This window comes from Rutidosis leptorrhynchoides, chromosome 1, assembly GCF_046630445.1.
Source record: "Rutidosis leptorrhynchoides isolate AG116_Rl617_1_P2 chromosome 1, CSIRO_AGI_Rlap_v1, whole genome shotgun sequence".
NCBI lineage: Eukaryota > Viridiplantae > Streptophyta > Magnoliopsida > Asterales > Asteraceae > Rutidosis > Rutidosis leptorrhynchoides.
In genome coordinates, this window is record NC_092333.1 from 159,901,576 (window position 1) to 159,921,706 (window position 20,131).

The following is a 20,131-nucleotide window of genomic DNA, read 5'->3' on the forward strand; positions in this document are numbered from 1 at the left end:
ATTCCAAAAAGATATGCCACTCATTGTGACTTCAAGGTCACTACTTTATACCATAATATTGCTATAAAAGTACATACAATAAAAACTATATGTAAAGACAAATATGTGCCATCACGATTACTATGGGTTGTTCGCAAAGCGTTTAGTAGCCTTAACATTAGTCAGCTCATAAAACGAGTCCGAAACTCATGTATACCAATAATAAGTGAAGATATTTAAGCTAAAGATTACCTATATTGATGACTCCCCCTTTTAAGGATTTTGAAGTTTCCATGTAAAGTTAGTTGAAGTATCTATCAATCTATGCAAATAGGATGGATGATCCAAGAAGCAATACCAAAAGCCGGTACATACACAGTGTCTGCAAAAACACACATCAATTAGAAAAGAATTATGAAAACCCGAAAACATATAAGGGAAAAACTAGCGTTCACTCACATTTTTCACCGAAGACGAATAATCAATGCTAGGAAGATACCCTTGAACACCAAGGTTGTAAACGGGCGTACCGTCAGGATAGTACAAGCCATAGTTTCTCTCAGACGTTGGACCGGGCTTCAAATTCTCATTAAAAAGGGCAAAAACGTAAATATCAATTTGTTGTGATGGGTGCGCCGGGGTCCCTTGACCCTGTTGCATCCTTTGCAACAAATTTCTATTGTAAATCCCCACATTTTGAACACTGGCCCCCGGTTCATCCACGTCACCTTTTGAAGGCCACCCGGTTTCAGAAATCCTAACTTGAACATCACTATGACCCAATGCCTTTATACCCGAATAAACCGCATCAATTTGAGCATAAAGCATATTATCATACTTAAGATTTGTAACCGGATCCACACTCCCCACATTTGGCTCAAATAGCAAGTATTCAATAGCTACATTTTTTGGGTCACTTTTATATGCAAAATAAGGGTATGCATTAATCAAAAAAGGGGAATTTGTTTGCGCATGAAATCCAAGAATTGGTTGAATATATTGAATTAAATCATCTCGAAACGCACCAGATGAAGGTGGGAAAGATGTTTTCAAGATTTGAAGTGAATGAGCGGTTGTCACGTAAACTTGTGAGTTTAATCCTAAATTCACTAAAGCTTGATACATTGCTTTCATGGCAGGATATAAATAAAATGGTAATTGAGGATCTGAACCGCCTAAAATCTCGTTTCCTATGGTTATACAAGTGATTCTAGTTTGTGAAATATAAGGTTGTACCTTTTGTTGAATCCATATTTGTGCTTGTTGAGGATCTTGCATCTTTTGAAGGTATTCATTTCCTAAACCTATGATGAATTCGATATTCGTGTTGGCAAATGCAGTTAATACATTCGGGTCTGCATCGTATAGTTTAACTCTGCTGATGTTTAAAGATTCGAGAAGGGTAGATACACGCGATGGTGATGGGAGATTGTTGGCTATTTGTCCATAATTTATCCCAACTCCAAGGCTGAAAGTACCAGCAAATGAATCTGGATGACATCAAAATCAATAAAGTTTGATTACTTTCAAGAATCAAGATCCAAGATTCTGAAAACATGAACCTACAGTAAAAAGTTAGCTTTTTTTTGTGATCATTTTGACTCCAGATTCAAAACCCTTTTTAGAAGTTGTTGAATTTTCATATATTTGTTAATTGTTAATCTTTTAAAAAACTATAATAGATAATATATACTCCATAGTACTATAAGAAAAATAATCCGTTGATAGTTAAATTAGCCAGATTCAATCCCATATTGGAAAGATTACTGATTTCCCTGTAGTATAACCTTATGATGATGTAATTAATCAGTATGCAATCATATTAAAAAAAAAAAGTTTAGCATCAATGCTAAAAATTGAATTTACTAGTGGTACAAAAAGAAAAGCCAAAAAACAAGAGTTCTTGAATCTTGATACTACTATATTTTTACTAAAAATTTATAATGTGTGCCTAACTGATTTTGCAGTCTAGTTTCTTTAGCTTCAATGCCAGTGGCGTAGCCACCTTATATGTACTGGGGTCAAATGACCCCACTGAAAATAGCTTGCTATGTGTAAATTTAATTAGGCTTTATAGTGTCAATTAGTAGTATTTAGCAGTATATGTCATATGACCCCATTATAATTACGGAGTATTAAATTTATATGCTAAATATTTTCCAGAATATAAGTTGAAGTAAAATTTAACCAACTTAGTTTACTCCTTTTCTGAAATTCAATATTCATTTTCATTCATAATTGCCTTTTCATTACATGATCTCAGATTATGATCCATAGTTTATAATAAGCAAATACTTTATTTGTGAGCTTTATTATTTAGTTAATGATTAATATTTATATCTTGACACGTGTTGATCAGCACTAACACTCAAATCCTATATTTTTTTTGGAAATCCACTAAACTCAACCCATAGTCGGATGGGTATAAAAAAAACCTCCACCGAATACTCCCATGTGGTAGGTCAAGTATAGTCCCACTTTGTGAAGGGTCGTAAATCCTTACTAAGAGTGCGACTCGAACCCGAACCCATTTTGACAAAGGCTTTTTACATGGTGGACCTCAGCATCTAAGACAACGTACCACTAAGCCATAATTAACTGAGTTAGAGTGATTTAGGAAAAAAAAATCATTGTTAGTTTGTGACACTACTGACAAAAAGTTCTGGCTTCGCCACTGTTCAATGCAATAAAAATGCATCAAGTGAATAAATAAAATAAGAAATTTTGAATCTTGATATCCTGATACATCTACAATCCAATTTAAAAATTTATAGAATTGAAAAAAGGTTACATCTTTTTCGCATGATAATGCTTTAAATTCTATATTTGTATCATTAACTTACAAGAATATTTGAAATTTAGAAAACTGTTGAAGAGAAATGCAATAAAAAAAAAAGTTAATTACCTGAAAAAATGATGAGCATAAGTGTACAGAGGATGGCAGCCATTAAAAATGAAACTCGCAGCTTCCACCGTTCCCCGGAGTCGGAAAAAGACTCTCCGGCGACCGGTATAGATTGAATGTTGCTTTAGGCGATTGAAATTCAATGAGGATGCCTTTATATACACTGCACAATGTGTGTGTATAATTACATTTATATTTATATTACTATTAATCCATATTATATATTATATTTATATTGTATTATATTTATATTATTAATTATTAATCCTTTAACGAATTACTTTAGCGAGGTGATTAGATTAATATTAATTTGAATACCTTTAATAAAACCTCCTTGATGGGATAAATCAGAAATATATTGTATATTTGTGTACTAGTTAAATATTTAGAAATATATTCCCAAATTTGGGAATATTTCATGCGAAATTATAAACTTGAAAATATGATATGAAATTGCAATGTTGTTATCGTGCGAGATATTTTTCTTACAGCTAGATTTAGATTTTCTTTGTAGTTTCGTGCATTTCTTTTATTCTTCATTGTTTTTGTAGTCCACAGATTTTTATGACCACAATCTTGATTTCAGTACTGGTTTTTAATATCCTAACTTGAATATATATGTGGTTTTTAATATCCTAACTAAATAAAATTGCACGTTTTTTTAATTTTGTACTTAATATAAATAATATTAGTTAATTTTGAACTTAATATAAATACCTCTATTATATATATATATATATATATATATATATATATATATATATATATATATATATATATATATATATATATATATATATATATATATGGGCAGGTTCAAACGAGAACCACTAAAAAGGTGAGAACTGCGAGAACTATTTAATTTAATAGTTTTTATGCGTTTAAATGCAACAAATTACATGCAAATGTTACTTAATACACATATCATTAACAAACATATGTTCATTAGCTCAAATTACATGTTAAATTGTTAATTATATGAAACTGTTCACATGTTCGGAAACAAATATGCACATGTGAACGAGAAAGAATATATTTAATTATATAGGTAAAATATAAGTGTTTTTCAACTATTTAATGATCATTCATACTCTTGATCAAGGTTTATGTGTGATTCAATCTATTTACATGTGAAAATCTTTATAAATCAAAAGTTCTCGCAGTTCTCGTTTTTTTATGATTCTCGTTTGAACTTTTGGCTATATATATATATATATATATATATATATATATATATATATATATATATATATATATATATATATATATATATATATACTAGGTTTTAGAGCCCGTGCGTTGCACGGGTGTGTAAAAAACCGTACAAAAATCGTAACAGATTATATGATTTAAGTATATAAATAACGAAAGTAAATAAAACGTTAGAGCCCGTGTATTGAACGGGTGGGTAAAAGTATTGTGCAAAATTAATTGATTTTTTCAAACAATTATCCTTGAGTTTAAGAGCCCGTGACCGTGGTATTTATAAATTTTAAAAGTTCTTCCGAGTTTAAGAGCCCGTGGTATTGATAAATTTAAAAAGTGGTTTTGGGTGGTGTTAGTAACTTAACGTCTACAATTTTTTTTTATTTCTCTCCATTAATATCTTTTTAATCATATATATAAATTATATACTACGTATTATTTAGAGAAAATATAAGTCCGTAGAAAATTTGTCATGAAACGTGTCACATGAAAACACGTTAGTAAAGTCTAAGTTACATTTGTTTTATGTTATCATTATACAATAATTCTTGTATAAAACATATATATGTCACATGTCATCTTCATCTTCCCGTACGTTACACGAGTGTGTAAAAAGTCGTGCAAAAACCGTAGCAAATTATATCATTCAAATATGTAAATAGCAAAAACAAATAAAAATTTGGAGTCCATGATTTGCACGGGTGGGTAAAATTGATTTTTTCAAACAATTATTCTTGAGTTTATGAGCCCGTGACCATGGTATTGAAATTTTTTAAAGGTTCTTTTTGGTTTAAGAGCTCGTGGTATTGACAAATTTAAAAAGTGATTTTGGACGGTGTTAGTAACTTAGCGTCTACAATTTTTTTCCCTCCATTAATATCTTTTTAATTAGATATAAATTATAAATTATATACTACATCATATTTAGAGAAAATATAAGTCCATTGAAAATTTGTCATAGAACGTGTCAAATGAAAATACGTTAGTAAGGTCTAAATTATATTTGTTGAATGTTATCATTATACAATAATTCTTGTATAAAACATATATATGTCACATGTCATTTTCATCTTCATCATCAAGATTATTATTATTACTAATACTCGGATTAATTAGTATTAGTAGTGTCTGTTAATAAAAAGCCCAAAACATATTAAGCATTATTTAAAGCATTATTTGATTATAATCTGGTATTTAGTACTTCGTAAACACTATTTGAAGAATACACACAATAATATAAATAATCTGATATTAATTTAAGTGTAATAGACTAATAAGATATGTATGTAAGTTTGATTTTAATAGTTGTATATTTATTTTCTAAAGCAACCGTATACAGTAACATATATTGTAATTGTATGCAATATACCGAGTCCAACAATCTGAATAACATTTACAATATAAATATGATTTAGTTACAATATAAAAAAAATTGTAGACGTTAAGTTACTAACATCATCCAAAAAATTTTAAAATTTATCAACACCACAGACTTTTAAACTCAAAAGAATTTTTAATAATTGTCAACACCACAGGCTCTTAGATTTAAAAAAAAAAAAAAAAAACTTTTAGAAAGTGTCAACACCACAGGCTCATAAACTCAAAAGAATAATTATTCAAAAAATTAATTAATTTGCACGATTATTTTACTCACTGTGCATCGCACGGGCTCTAAAATCTATGATCAAAAGCATTCTATGATCCAAAGCGGACTGTGATGCCCCGTACAAAACCATCGTGTACGAATCATCAACAACAGGATCATTACAAGGTTAAGTACTATATGCTGTAATAAAAGAAGTTGCATTCACGATAAAAAGATGACGTCATGTAACGACCCGGATTTTTCCGATCATTTTATACCTATGAGATTAATATTTACATAAATTAAACCTTACCAACATGATAAGCAATCTAAATTGTTGAGACTTATGTTTTTGAAAAGAGTTTTACACAACGGTTGACCGTCCAATTTGACCGATGATATCACGAACTATATAACATATGATAATTATATGTTTGTGTATATATATGTATTTATATATATTTAACATGATCTAAGGATGGTTTAACATCTCATTGTGTAATAATAGCAATGAGTTATAAGTATATTTTGAAACTACTAACTTAAATTTTCAAAACGATAACTATACGTAACGTTCATTGACATAAATACTTAAAACTTATAATGCTTATACATATATCGTATAGATATGTATTTAATCACTTTTAAAGGGCTTATATACATGAAACAATATATGTATATTTACAAAAGATATCTATATTTAAATTCTCGTTCCGTTTTCTCAAGATTTTTATACGTATATCTAGGGTATATGCACCCGTATCATACCCAGCTTCTATACGTATTTACTATTAGTATATACACATCAAATCAAAATCTTAATCACCAAAAGTACTGACCTAAATGAGAGGGAATCACTTTTTGACCTCTAGCATACAATAATTATACAAAATTACAAATTAGGATTTTGTTTTTACATACATATATCACATTCCATATTTATTTATATATCATTCCATGTTTTTGATTTCTAACTCAAATTTTATATCTCTAAAACACTCTCTAATTATATACTCAAACCATTCAGCAAACCTTCAACACTTAAATCAAAAACTAGATCAAAAACCAATCTATAATCATCATAAGAAAAACCTTTCAAGAACACTTCAATAATCCTTCCAAGTATACAAGTTTACTTCCAACCTTTCAATCCCACTCCACCACTCTTTTGATTCCAAGATTTTTCTTATCTTTTGCAGTAACTTTGTCCAAGTAACTTGAGGTAGTAACCTTGTTCATAATTTTATTCAATTCATATTCATATAGCTATCTTATTTTGTGTTGTAAAATTTTAACAACAAGAACATAGTTTGAATGATTTCAAACTTGTTCGCAAACTAAATAGATCCTTCTAACTTAACTTTTAAAACACTTCAAGACCTGTAATATATCATAAGGATATGCTAACTTAACAAGATATAACTTGATTTTACAAAGAACACCTTAAAACTGAATCTACATCGTTGGAGTGCAACCGGGGGCTGTTTTGGGTTGGATAATTAAAAACCATCTTGAACTTTGAATTAGAAGTTCATGTTCTGGAAAAATGATATTTCTTATGAATATGTTAACACATAAAAATTTCATGGTTTAACTCAAAGTGTAAGTATTTTTAGAAAAATGATCATTAAATGTTGTTTTTATGATGAAAATGATCACTTTCATAAGTTTCACCAAAGTTTGACCTATAACCTGTGATTTCGAATACAAACTAAGGTATTTTCAGTTCATATTCTTAAAATTTGACTCGATCCAAGGAAGTGGCAAGTTGAACCAATAAAAACGGAGTTGTAATGAAGAAACTACGACTAAAACAAGATTGGGTATCTGAAGCTAGTTTAGCTACGAAAATATTTGGAGAAAAAGTAAATTAATCATGTCTTTTCTAATTAATATGATATTTTATATATAATTACTTATGATTTGATTTTATATATTTCAGGACCACCCGTAAACAACACGAGAAGATTAATCATAAGACCTCATGATTGTACGCAACACGTCATTTGACAACACGGTACTTTATGTACGCAACACGTCATTTGACAACATGGTACCATGGGTCGAGATTAATTCTGATCAATATGAATACGATGGGGTCTTTATTTATTTTATTGAGCAACTAATTGTGGACCACTAACATCGGACTGCTAACTACGAACTAAGAAAATATTAAAAGTATTATAAGTATATATATATATGTAACGATTACTTGAAAAGAAAATATGTTGATATATTATATATATGGTTAGGTTCGTGATATCTATCAGAGACCAAGTCGAGTTAAATACCTTCAAGGAAAAAGTGAGTATATAGTCCCACTTTTAAACTCTAAATATTTCGGGATGAGAATACATGCATTTTATGATTTACGTTATGGACACAAGTGATTAAAAATATATATTCTACGTTGAGTTGTACCACTGGCATACTTCCCTGTAACTTGGTAACTACTATTTACATGCGGTATTGTAAACGCGAATCCTGTTGATAGATCTATCGGGCCTGACAACCCCAACCGGACTGGACGACCAGTATTCAACGGTTGCACAGTACTTCGTTTCGATGACTACACTTGGTACGGTGTAGTGAGATTTCATAATAAAGGGAATATGCGACGTTGATTAAATGTTAAGTATGGTTATCAAGTGCTCAACCACTTAGAATATTTTTATTAAAACGTTTATGTATATTAAATCTTGTGGTCTATATTTATAACGCTGCTAGCATTAAACCTATATCTCACCAACTTTATGTTGACATTTTTAAGCATGTTATTCTCAGGACTTGAAAGAAATCTTCCGCTGTGCATTAGCTCATACTCAGGATATTACTTGGGGTCATTCATGCAATATTCAAAAGACGTTGCATTCGAGTCATTGAAGTTCATTAGAGAATATTATTAAGTAAATGACAGAATAGGTCATTTGGATGCTATAAAATGTTATGTACACCTGTCAACTTTCAATGTAATGAAAGTTTGTCTTTTAAAAACAAATGCAACGTTTGTAAAATGTATCATATAGAGGTCAAGCACCTCGCAATGTAACCAACTATTGTGATTCGTTTATAATCGATATGGACTTCGTCCGGATGGATTAGTAGCGGTCCTTTCAGTTGGTATCAGAGCGGTGGTCTTAGTGAACCAGGTCTTGCATTAGTGTGTCTAACTAGTAGCTGTTAGGATGCATTAATGAGTCTGGACTTCGACCGTGTCTACATGTCAAAAGTTTTGCTTATCATTTCTAGTCGAAAATCATCTGCTTATCATCCTTAGAAAATTACCTGCTTATCATTCTTAGTCTAGACACATCTTGCTGCATTGATTGCATGAATAGTGTATAGACAAATTCATATCCTAGCGTATCTATTACTGTAGACTTGCCTGACATATGCCGTAAATTCCTCCGTAGTCTACGGAATCTTTAGTACTATATATATAGATATTCTATGAAGTTAGAATATCATTTTATATTCGAAAATAATTTCATATCAAAAAATCCTTTATTCAAACGTGCGAAATGGAACTCGCCACCAGTTCAAGTTCCTCAGATTCCGATATGGAATACCACTCAAGCTCCGAAAGCAGTGTGACCGGAATGGATCAACCAATCAGTCACCATCTATTCTGGATGAATTGGGGTTGGGTTCGTAGCCTCCTCAATCATTGGAGACAAGAAGAAGGTGATCCCTTCCATCCACCGAATTGCCCTCTTGGTGATGAACCTGAAGCACTTACCGGCGAACCTATTCGAAACACCATTTTCTCTCTCATTTCTAGAGTATCTCGTCACGATTATATACTATCCCATATTTCGAATCTTATTCATCCGCTCGCTCCAACTGCCAATCATCCTGGTATAATAGAAGAAGTCAACGAACTTCGCGCTCGGGTAGTGGCTTTAGAGAATATGGTGCGAAGGTTACAAACACCAGCAGCAGCACCAGCAGCATAATCAGCACCACCATCATCAACGCCAATAGTACCCTTATTACCCCCAACCACAACCACGTCGTAAACCTCAACATCATAATCTGTATCTCGGATATCAACATCACACGCCTCGATAACCCCATCTGTACTTCGAGTATGATCTTCGTTTTACATATCGTTCTACATAGATTATCTTCGCTTTACATATCGTTCTACCTCATTTATCTTCGTTCGACATGACGATTATGTAATCTCTAATGTTTTAGAGATCATGTAATCTAGTATTAACGATAAAACAGATGAGTTTAATATCCTATTGACTCATTAAATCCATGATTACATCTGAATGAAAAAATATATATATATATATATATATATATATATATATATATATATATATATATATATATATATATATATATATATATATATATATATATATATATATATGTATATATGTTTTCATAAAGATTGTAATTAAAAATTCTTCCGTACAAACTGTTAATGATGAAAATATTTTAACGGGTAGGTAGTACTCGAGGAATATTGAGATTTCACATTAATAAGTTACACTGTACATTTTTTTAAATCTGATTCAATGATCAACTATTACCCTGTTTACATTCACTGATATACTTATCTGTTCACCACAGAATAACCATTTCCATTCAAATTTCATATTTGGATTTTGATCTATCAGAATCCAACAAGTGGCATAATGAAGAAACATTGGACAAAATAAAATTTGTTAGAAACAAACAAATTAACTATGAGAATTTTGTTAAGAATCCACGCTAACTGTTCCTAGCTAATTGTTCCTAGCTAACAGATTACATTTTATTTATCGCAGTTTAATTATCGCAATTTACATTCTCGCAATTTTATTTATCGTCATCAAATTTCTGTTATTTTTTTTACGCACTTTAAATATCGGGACACGTATACAAGGTTTTGACATATCATATCGACGCATCTATATATATTATTTGGAATAACCATAGACACTCTATATGCAGTAATGCGGGAGTTAGCTATACAGGGTTGAGGTTGATTCTACAATAATATATATAGTTTGAGTTGTGATCGAGTCTGAGACGTATACGGGTCACGAAACGTATTAATTAATTCGAATATTATATTTATGAATTATTGGAGTGTTAACTGTGGACTATCAACTGAGGACTATCAACATTGGACAATTAAAAGGGATTAAAATATTGATTATAACATATGAAACTAAACAATTCTTCAAGTTTGCCACTTGATTTCATCTTAAACCTCATTTGTACCTCGACAATTACAATCCGCATTCAAACCTTTCATGATTCTTGAAAACACCGCAATCGAGAGAGTGAACCAACCACACATTACCCGAAGTCTTGTACCTGAAAAACTCTCGAACCCAAAATCATAGCTTAACAAGTAACCGCGTGAATCCCTTATCATTTATTAGCAAAAACAATCTTACAATCTCTTTCCAAATTAGCCAATTTTGTCACAGCTCCAGCAAGTCAACTTCGACTTTTCGTTCGGAACAGCCTTATTATAACTTTGATATATATGTGTGCTCTTTTATTGTTACCGGAGAACCTTTTATAATCCACCATATTACCATCAGCGTTTAATCATCTAAAAACACAATTCTCCTGAAACCACCTCGGTTTGATAACCGATGACCCAGATCCGTTAACTCTGAAAATGCTGACGAAGCAGAATGTTGTAGATGGTCTTAATGGCCAAAAGTTGATGATAAAGAATGGAGTATTGGAAACACTCAATAGAAAAATTTAGTACTGAAAAGCGGATTATGCAAAACTATGAAGGAAGCCGTGGACAAATCACAAAGAATAAGTTTGACTTCAAAGAATTCAAATAATTCAATGCCTATTGAAGTCTTTAGCGAATATCTTGCTCCTTACTCTAAACCCTTGCGGACAATAGTCTCTATCATCCTTTGATCTTAGATATTCAAAGATATTATCGTATCTTTCATTATAAATATCCTCGATATTTCTGAAGATATTTTCATAAACGTTCTTACCTGAAATCAATTCTCTCTCCGTAATATCTGTGTTACAACATAAAAGAAACTATGTCAGTTTCTAAAATCTGAAACCTTCGAAATTGAAGTATGAATGTTTTGAAGTAGTGTTGCGAACTGAAGCATGAATTAGTATAATATAATGATACTTGATCAACGTCATTATATTACAGTAAGTCATGTTGAGTTTCTAATGGAATGTGATGATTCACAGTACCGTCATCATATATCATTTACACGACTCTTACATTCTATCTAATCTCCAAACATATCAAGAAAATATTCTTCTTGATGACTCGGTCTTCTACAGGGTATTCTGGTAATTTAACAAATAAAAATCGCACCATTACGATTTCCTTCTTAGAACATTTACTGTGTTCATTTTGGAATCCGTAGCTACAAATTCTGGACCATTACAAGAGATGCTTAATCGCAAGAAGAAGAAACGAAAGAATGAAGCTCCAAAATTGAAATTGGAGTATAAATCGTAGCAAATAGGAGGGAGCATTAACTGTGGATGATAATGATTATAGAAGACAGAAGCAGGGACATCGAAGTATAAGGGAAGATATAAAACCCAACAACCTCCCAGAAATTACAAACCGTGTATATCAATACGTATTGCAACGTAAAGACACGGGAGAATTAAAAACATTATAATTCTAAGAAAATAATAGAAGTGAATAGATTCTTCTGGCGGGAGATGAAAGAGAAGAATAAAAGATATAAAAGTTAGAAGTATAACAAGAATCAGAACGGGATGGTGCATACTGACGAATGTTTTAAAGTATGAAGTGAGGGGGAAAGAATAGAAGGTGTGAGCTGTGGAAATAAAGAAACAAAGGGAGTGGATTTATAGTGAAATATCCGACAGAGAAATCGAAACAGATTGGCGCATTAAATCAAAGAAGATCATAATTTCCTTATTCGCCGAAGAATCAAATCTTTTAGATTTCCAAGATTTTCTTTTAAATCCCTTAAATTCCGGAAGTTCACTGTGACTACGTCAAAAGTTAAATCTCTATCTCAATCTCTTGTGACAGCTTCACTCGTACGCTTCACATAATCGAATTGTTTTACCACTATTACTAAATGGTGATAAAACTCTAGTTATCAATTCATATTCATCATAAAAACATTTTATTGTTAGTCATGACGACCTCGATCAAATTTCGGGGACGAAATTTCTTTAACGGGTAGGTACTGTAACGACCCGGATTTTTCCGATCATTTTATACCTATGAGATTAATATTTACCTAAATTAAACCTTACCAACATGATAAGCAATCTAAATTATTGAGACTTATGTTTTTGAAAAGAGTTTTACACAACGGTTGACCGTCCAATTTGACCGATGATATCACGAACTATATAACATATGATAATTATATGTTTGTGTATATATATGTATTTATATATATTTAACATGATCTAAGGATGGTTTAACATCTCATTGTGTAATAATAGCAATGAGTTATAAGTATATTTTGAAACTACTAACTTAAATTTTCAAAACGATAACTATACGTAACGTTCATTGACATAAATACTTAAAACTTATAATGCTTATACATATATCGTATAGATATGTATTTAATCACTTTTAAAGGGCTTATATACATGAAACAATATATGTATATTTACAAAAGATATCTATATTTAAATCCTCGTTCCGTTTTCTCAAGATTTTTATATGTATATCTAGGGTATATGCACCAGTATCATACCCAGCTTCTATACGTATTTACTATTAGTATATACACATCAAATCAAAATCTTAATCACCAAAAGTACTGACCTAAATGAGAGGGAATCACTTTTTGACCTCTAGCATACAATAATTATACAAAATTACAAATTAGGATTTTGTTTTTACATACATATATCACATTCCATATTTATTTATATATCATTCCATGTTTTTGATTTCTAACTCAAATTTTATATCTCTAAAACACTCTCTAATTATATACTCAAACCATTCAGCAAACCTTCAACACTTAAATCAAAAACTAGATCAAAAACCAATCTATAATCATCATAAGAAAAACCTTTCAAGAACACTTCAATAATCCTTCCAAGTATACAAGTTTACTTCCAACCTTTCAATCCCACTCCACCACTCTTTTGATTCCAAGATTTTTCTTATCTTTTGCAGTAACTTTGTCCAAGTAACTTGAGGTAGTAACCTTGTTCATAATTTTATTCAATTCATATTCATATAGCTATCTTATTTTGTGTTGTAAAATTTTAACAACAAGAACATAGTTTGAATGATTTCAAACTTGTTTGCAAACTAAATAGATCCTTCTAACTTAACTTTTAAAACACTTCAAGACCTGTAATATATCATAAGGATATGCTAACTTAACAAGATACAACTTGATTTTACAAAGAACACCTTAAAACTGAATCTACATCGTTGGAGTGCAACCGGGGGCTGTTTTGGGTTGGATAATTAAAAACCATCTTGAACTTTGAATTAGAAGTTCATGTTCTGGAAAAATGATATTTCTTATGAATATGTTAACACATAAAAATTTCATGGTTTAACTCAAAGTGTAAGTATTTTTAGAAAAATGATCATTAAATGTTGTTTTTATGATGGAAAATGATCACTTTCATAAGTTTCACCAAAGTTTGACCTATAACCTGTGATTTCGAATACAAACTAAGGTATTTTCAGTTCATATTCTTAAAATTTGACTCGATCCAAGGAAGTAGCAAGTTGAACCAATAAAAACGGAGTTGTAATGAAGAAACTACGACTAAAACAAGATTGGGTATCTGAAGCTAGTTTAGCTACGAAAATATTTGGAGAAAAAGTAAATTAATCATATCTTTTCTAATTAATATGATATTTTATATATAATTACTTATGATTTGATTTTATATATTTCAGGACCACCCGTAAACAACACGAGAAGATTAATCATAAGACCTCATGATTGTACGCAACACGTCATTTGAAAACACGGTACTTTATGTACGCAACACGTCATTTGACAACATGGTACCATGGGTCGAGATTAATTCTGATCAATATGAATATGATGGGGTCTTTATTTATTTTATTGAGCAACTAATTGTGGACCACTAACATTGGACTGCTAACTACGAACTAAGAAAATATTAAAAGTATTATAAGTATATATATATATGTAACGATTACTTGAAAAGAAAATATGTTGATATATTATATATATGGTTAGGTTCATGATATCTATCAGAGACCAAGTCGAGTTAAATACCTTCAAGGCAAAAGTGAGTATATAGTCCCACTTTTAAACTCTAAATATTTCGGGATGAGAATACATGCATTTTATGATTTACGTTATGGACACAAGTGATTAAAAATATATATTCTACGTTGAGTTGTACCACTGGCATACTTCCCTGTAACTTGGTAACTACTATTTACATGCGGTATTGTAAACGCGAATCCTGTTGATAGATCTATCGGGCCTGACAACCCCAACCGGACTGGACGACCAGTATTCAACGGTTGCACAGTACTTTGTTTCGATGACTACACTTGGTACGGTGTAGTGAGATTTCATAATAAAGGGAATATGTGACGTTGATTAAATGTTAAGTATGGTTATCAAGTGCTCAACCACTTAGAATATTTTTATTAAAACGTTTATGTATATTAAATCTTGTGGTCTATATTTATAACGCTGCTAGCATTAAACCTATATCTCACCAACTTTATGTTGACATTTTTAAGCATGTTATTCTCAGGACTTGAAAGAAATCTTCCGCTGTGCATTAGCTCATACTCAGGATATTACTTGGGGTCATTCATGCAATATTCAAAAGACGTTGCATTCGAGTCATTGAAGTTCATTAGAGAATATTATTAAGTAAATGACAGAATAGGTCATTTGGATGCTATAAAATGTTATGTACACCTGTCAACTTTCAATGTAATGAAAGTTTGTCTTTTAAAAACAAATGCAATGTTTGTAAAATGTATCATATAGAGGTCAAGCACCTCGCAATGTCACCAACTATTGTGATTCGTTTATAATCGATATGGACTTCGTCCGGATGGATTAGTAGCGGTCCTTTCACGTCATAACCGACGTCAATTGTTTTACACCAACAGTATGCTTCTACGAATAGCAAGCATGAATAAATGTATGTGACCCTTAGGTCGTTACAAAACATAGTTTCAAATGTATTAAAGGTTGAATGCAAGATAAACAGTTCATACGGTGATAACACTAGAGCAGCGGGTGTCTACGGCAAGACTAGCACGACAGCGGAAGCAAATAACCTTAAGCACCTGAGAAAAACATGCTTAAAAACGTCAACACAAAGGTTGGTGAGCTATAGTTTAAGTATAACAGTATGTAAGGTAGGCCCCGAGTACTTAAACTTATATATGTGTGGGTTATACAACGGCAGAAACATTCCCTTTAGCTCGGTAACGTTTAGTCATTGGTTTTTGAACCGGTGAACGCGAATCTTAGATCTGGATCCATAGGGTTTGACATCCCCACTCGGGCTAGTAGCGCTAGCATTTAACGAGTGTTTAATACTTCGTAAACATACGCACTTGCCAAGTGTACTTTCAGGGGGTATAAACGTTAAGTTAGTTACCAAGTGCCCACGGTTAACATATATTTTATCATACTGTTTTGAAACGCTCTTTGTAGCACTGAAATCTCGTGGCCTACCTTACATACTGTTATAATTAAACTATAGCTCATCAACCTTTGTGTTGACGTTTTTAAGCATGTTTTTCTCAGGTGCTTAAGGTTATTTGCTTCCGCTGTCGTGCTAGTCTTTCCGTAGACACCCGCTGCTCTAGTGTTATCACCGCATGAACTGTTTATCTTGCATTCAAACTTTAATACATTTGAAACTATGTTTTGTAACGACCTAAGGGTCACATACATTTATTCATGCTTGCTATTCGTAGAAGCATACTGTTGGTGTAAAACAATTGACGTCGGTTATGATGTCATCTTTTTTATCGTGAATGCAACTTCTTTTATTACAGCATATAATACTTAACCTTGTAATGATCCTGTTGTTGATGATTCGTACACGATGGTTTTGTACGGGGCATCACACGGACACCTTTTGCGTGAGGCTAAACTCAACATCACGGGCTCTTAAACTCAAAAGAATTTTAAAAATTTGTCAACACCACAGACTCTTAATTAATTCTTATATTTAATCTATTTTTAGTATCGCTATTTACATACCAATATAAACTTCAAATTACATTTTTTGCACGGTTTTTTACACACCCGTGCAACGCACGGGCTCAAAAACCCAGTATATATATATATATATATATATATATATATATATATATATATATATATATATATATATATATATATATATATATATATATATATATATATATATAGGGGAGGATCAATGGGGAAGTAACCAATCGGGGGGAAGCGGGGGGAAGCAAAAAAAAAAATTCGTTTTTTTTGAATTTTTTTTTCCGACATCAAGATCACACGAAAATATGAACATTTAGAAGAGACACTTCGTGATGAATGTTATTATTTAGGCGGGAAAACGATCGATAAAAATAACATTCAAGATAATATTGTTCGTGAAGAATATGAACGTTTTTTTTCTTCATATTTTATGAAGTAAAATTTAGCCCGATTTAGAGTTTAGGGTTTAGGGTTTAAGGTTTGGTGTTTTGGGTTTATTCCATAAACCCAAAACACCAAACCCTAAACCCTAAACCCTAAACTCTAAACCATTCGTGTTAAAAACTCAATCTAAATCCTAAATCTAAACCCTAAATCTAAACCCTAAACCCTAAATTTCTAAACCCTAATATCTAATGAAATGTCCCGTTCTTATTGATTAAAAACGTTCCATATTAATTGATTTCGTTGCGAGATTTTGACCTCTATATGAGACATTTTTCAAAGACTGCATTCATTTTTAAAACAAACCATAACCTTTATTTCATAAATAAAGGTTTAAAAAGCTTTACGTAGATTATCAAATAATGATAATCTAAAATATCCTGTTTACACACGACCATTACATAATGGTTTACAATACAAATATGTTACATCGAAATCAGTTTCTTGAATGCAGTTTTTACACAATATCATACAAACATGGACTCCAAATCTTGTCCTTATTTTAGTATGCAACAGCGGAAGCTCTTAATATTCACCTGAGAATAAACATGCTTTAAACGTCAACAAAAATGTTGGTGAGTTATAGGTTTAACCTATATATATCAAATCGTAACAATAGACCACAAGATTTCATATTTCAATACACATCCCATACATAGAGATAAAAATCATTCATGTGGTGAACACCTGGTAACCGACATTAACAAGATGCATATATAAGAATATCCCCATCATTCCGGGACACCCTTCGGATATGATATAAATTTCGAAGTACTAAAGCATCCGGTACTTTGGATGGGGTTTGTTAGGCCCAATAGATCTATCTTTAGGATTCGCGTCAATTAGGGTGTCTGTTCCCTAATTCTTAGATTACCAGACTTAATAAAAAGGGGCATATTCGATTTCGATAATTCAACCATAGAATGTAGTTTCACGTACTTGTGTCTATTTTGTAAATCATTTATAAAACCTGCATGTATTCTCATCCCAAAAATATTAGATTTTAAAAGTGGGACTATAACTCACCTTCACAGATTTTTACTTCGTCGGGAAGTAAGACTTGGCCACTGGTTGATTCACGAACCTATAACAATATATACATATATATATCAAAGTATGTTCAAAATATATTTACAACACTTTTAATATATTTTGATGTTTTAAGTTTATTAAGTCAGCTGTCCTCGTTAGTAACCTACAACTAGTTGTCCACAGTTAGATGTACAGAAATAAATTGATAAATATTATCTTGAATCAATCCACGACCCAGTGTATACGTATCTCAGTATTGATCACAACTCAAACTATATATATTTTGGAATCAACCTCAACCCTGTATAGCTAACTCCAACATTCACATATAGAGTGTCTATGGTTGTTCCGAAATATATATAGATGTGTCGACATGATAGGTCGAAACATTGTATACGTGTCTATGGTATCTCAAGATTACATAATATACAATACAAGTTGATTAAGTTATGGTTGGAATAGATTTGTTACCAATTTTCACGTAGCTAAAATGAGAAAAATTATCCAATCTTGTTTTACCCATAACTTCTTCATTTTAAATCCGTTTTGAGTGAATCAAATTGCTATGGTTTCATAATGAACTCTATTTTATGAATCTAAACAGAAAAAGTATAGGTTTATAGTCGGAAAAATAAGTTACAAGTCATTTTTGTAAAGGTAGTCATTTCAGTCGAAAGAACGACGTCTAGATGACCATTTTAGAAAACATACTTCCACTTTGAGTTTAACCATAATTTTTGGATATAGTTTCATGTTCATAATAAAAATCATTTTCTCAGAATAACAACTTTTAAATCAAAGTTTATCATAGTTTTTAATTAACTAACCCAAAACAGCCCGCGGTGTTACTACGACGGCGTAAATCCGATTTTACGGTGTTTTTCGTGTTTCCAAGTTTTAAATCATTAAGTTAGCATATCATATAGATATAGAACATGTGTTTAGTTGATTTTAAAAGTCAAGTTAGAAGGATTAACTTTTGTTTGCGAACAAGTTTAGAATTAACTAAACTATGTTCTAGTGATTACAAGTTTAAACTTTCGAATAAGATAGCTTTATATATATGAATTGAATGATGTTATGAACATCATTACTACCTTAAGTTCCTTGGATAAACCTACTGGAAAAGAGAAAAATGGATCTAGCTTCAACGGATCCTTGGATGGCTCGAAGTTCTTGAAGCAGAATTATGACACGAAAACAAGTTCAAGTAAGATCATCATTTGAAATAAGATTGTTATAGTTATAGAAATTGAACCAAAGTTTGAATATGATTATTACCTTGTATTAGAATGATAACCTACTGTAAGAAATAAAGATTTCTTGAGGTTGGATGATCACCTTACAAGATTGGAAGTGAGCTAGCAAACTTGAAAGTATTCTTAATTTTATGTAACTAGAACTTGTAGAATATATGAAGAACACTTAGAACTTGAAGATAGAACTTGAGAGAGATCAATTAGATGAAGAAAATTGAAGAATGAAAGTGTTTGTAGGTGTTTTTGGTCGTTGGTGTATGGATTAGATATAAAGGATATGTAATTTTGTTTTCATGTAAATAAGTCATGAATGATTACTCATATTTTTGTAATTTTATGAGATATTTCATGCTAGTTGCCAAATGATGGTTCCCACATGTGTTAGGTGACTCACATGGGCTGCTAAGAGCTGATCATTGGAGTGTATATACCAATAGTACATACATCTAAAAGCTGTGTATTGTACGAGTACGAATACGGGTGCATACGAGTAGAATTGTTGATGAAACTGAACGAGGATGTAATTGTAAGCATTTTTGTTAAGTAGAAGTAT

General features: G+C 31.3%; 1 protein-coding gene across 1 annotated transcript; it reads right to left on the bottom strand.

Annotated features, from left to right (window-relative positions):
• Positions 1-301: 301 nt before the first annotated feature.
• LOC139890663 (glucan endo-1,3-beta-glucosidase 14-like) lies at positions 302-2,927 on the bottom strand. The gene is made up of 3 exons (XM_071873570.1): positions 2,885-2,927; positions 439-1,469; positions 302-361 (listed from the first exon to the last, which is right to left on the bottom strand). The coding sequence occupies exons 1-3, from the start codon at positions 2,925-2,927 to the stop codon at positions 302-304; spliced, it is 1,134 nt and encodes a 377-aa protein (XP_071729671.1).
• Positions 2,928-20,131: the final 17,204 nt, after the last annotated feature.

Bases quoted from the DNA above. Each gene is read 5' to 3' on its own strand.
- LOC139890663 (XM_071873570.1), bottom strand. From the start codon at position 2,927: ATGGCTGCCATCCTCTGTACACTTATGCTCATCATTTTTTCAG. The intron at 1,470-2,884 runs GTAATTAACTTT...GATGTCATCCAG, and splicing joins TATGCTCATCATTTTTTCAG to ATTCATTTGCTGGTACTTTC. The intron at 362-438 runs GTGAGTGAACGC...GTGTTTTTGCAG, and splicing joins ATTCGTCTTCGGTGAAAAAT to ACACTGTGTATGTACCGGCT.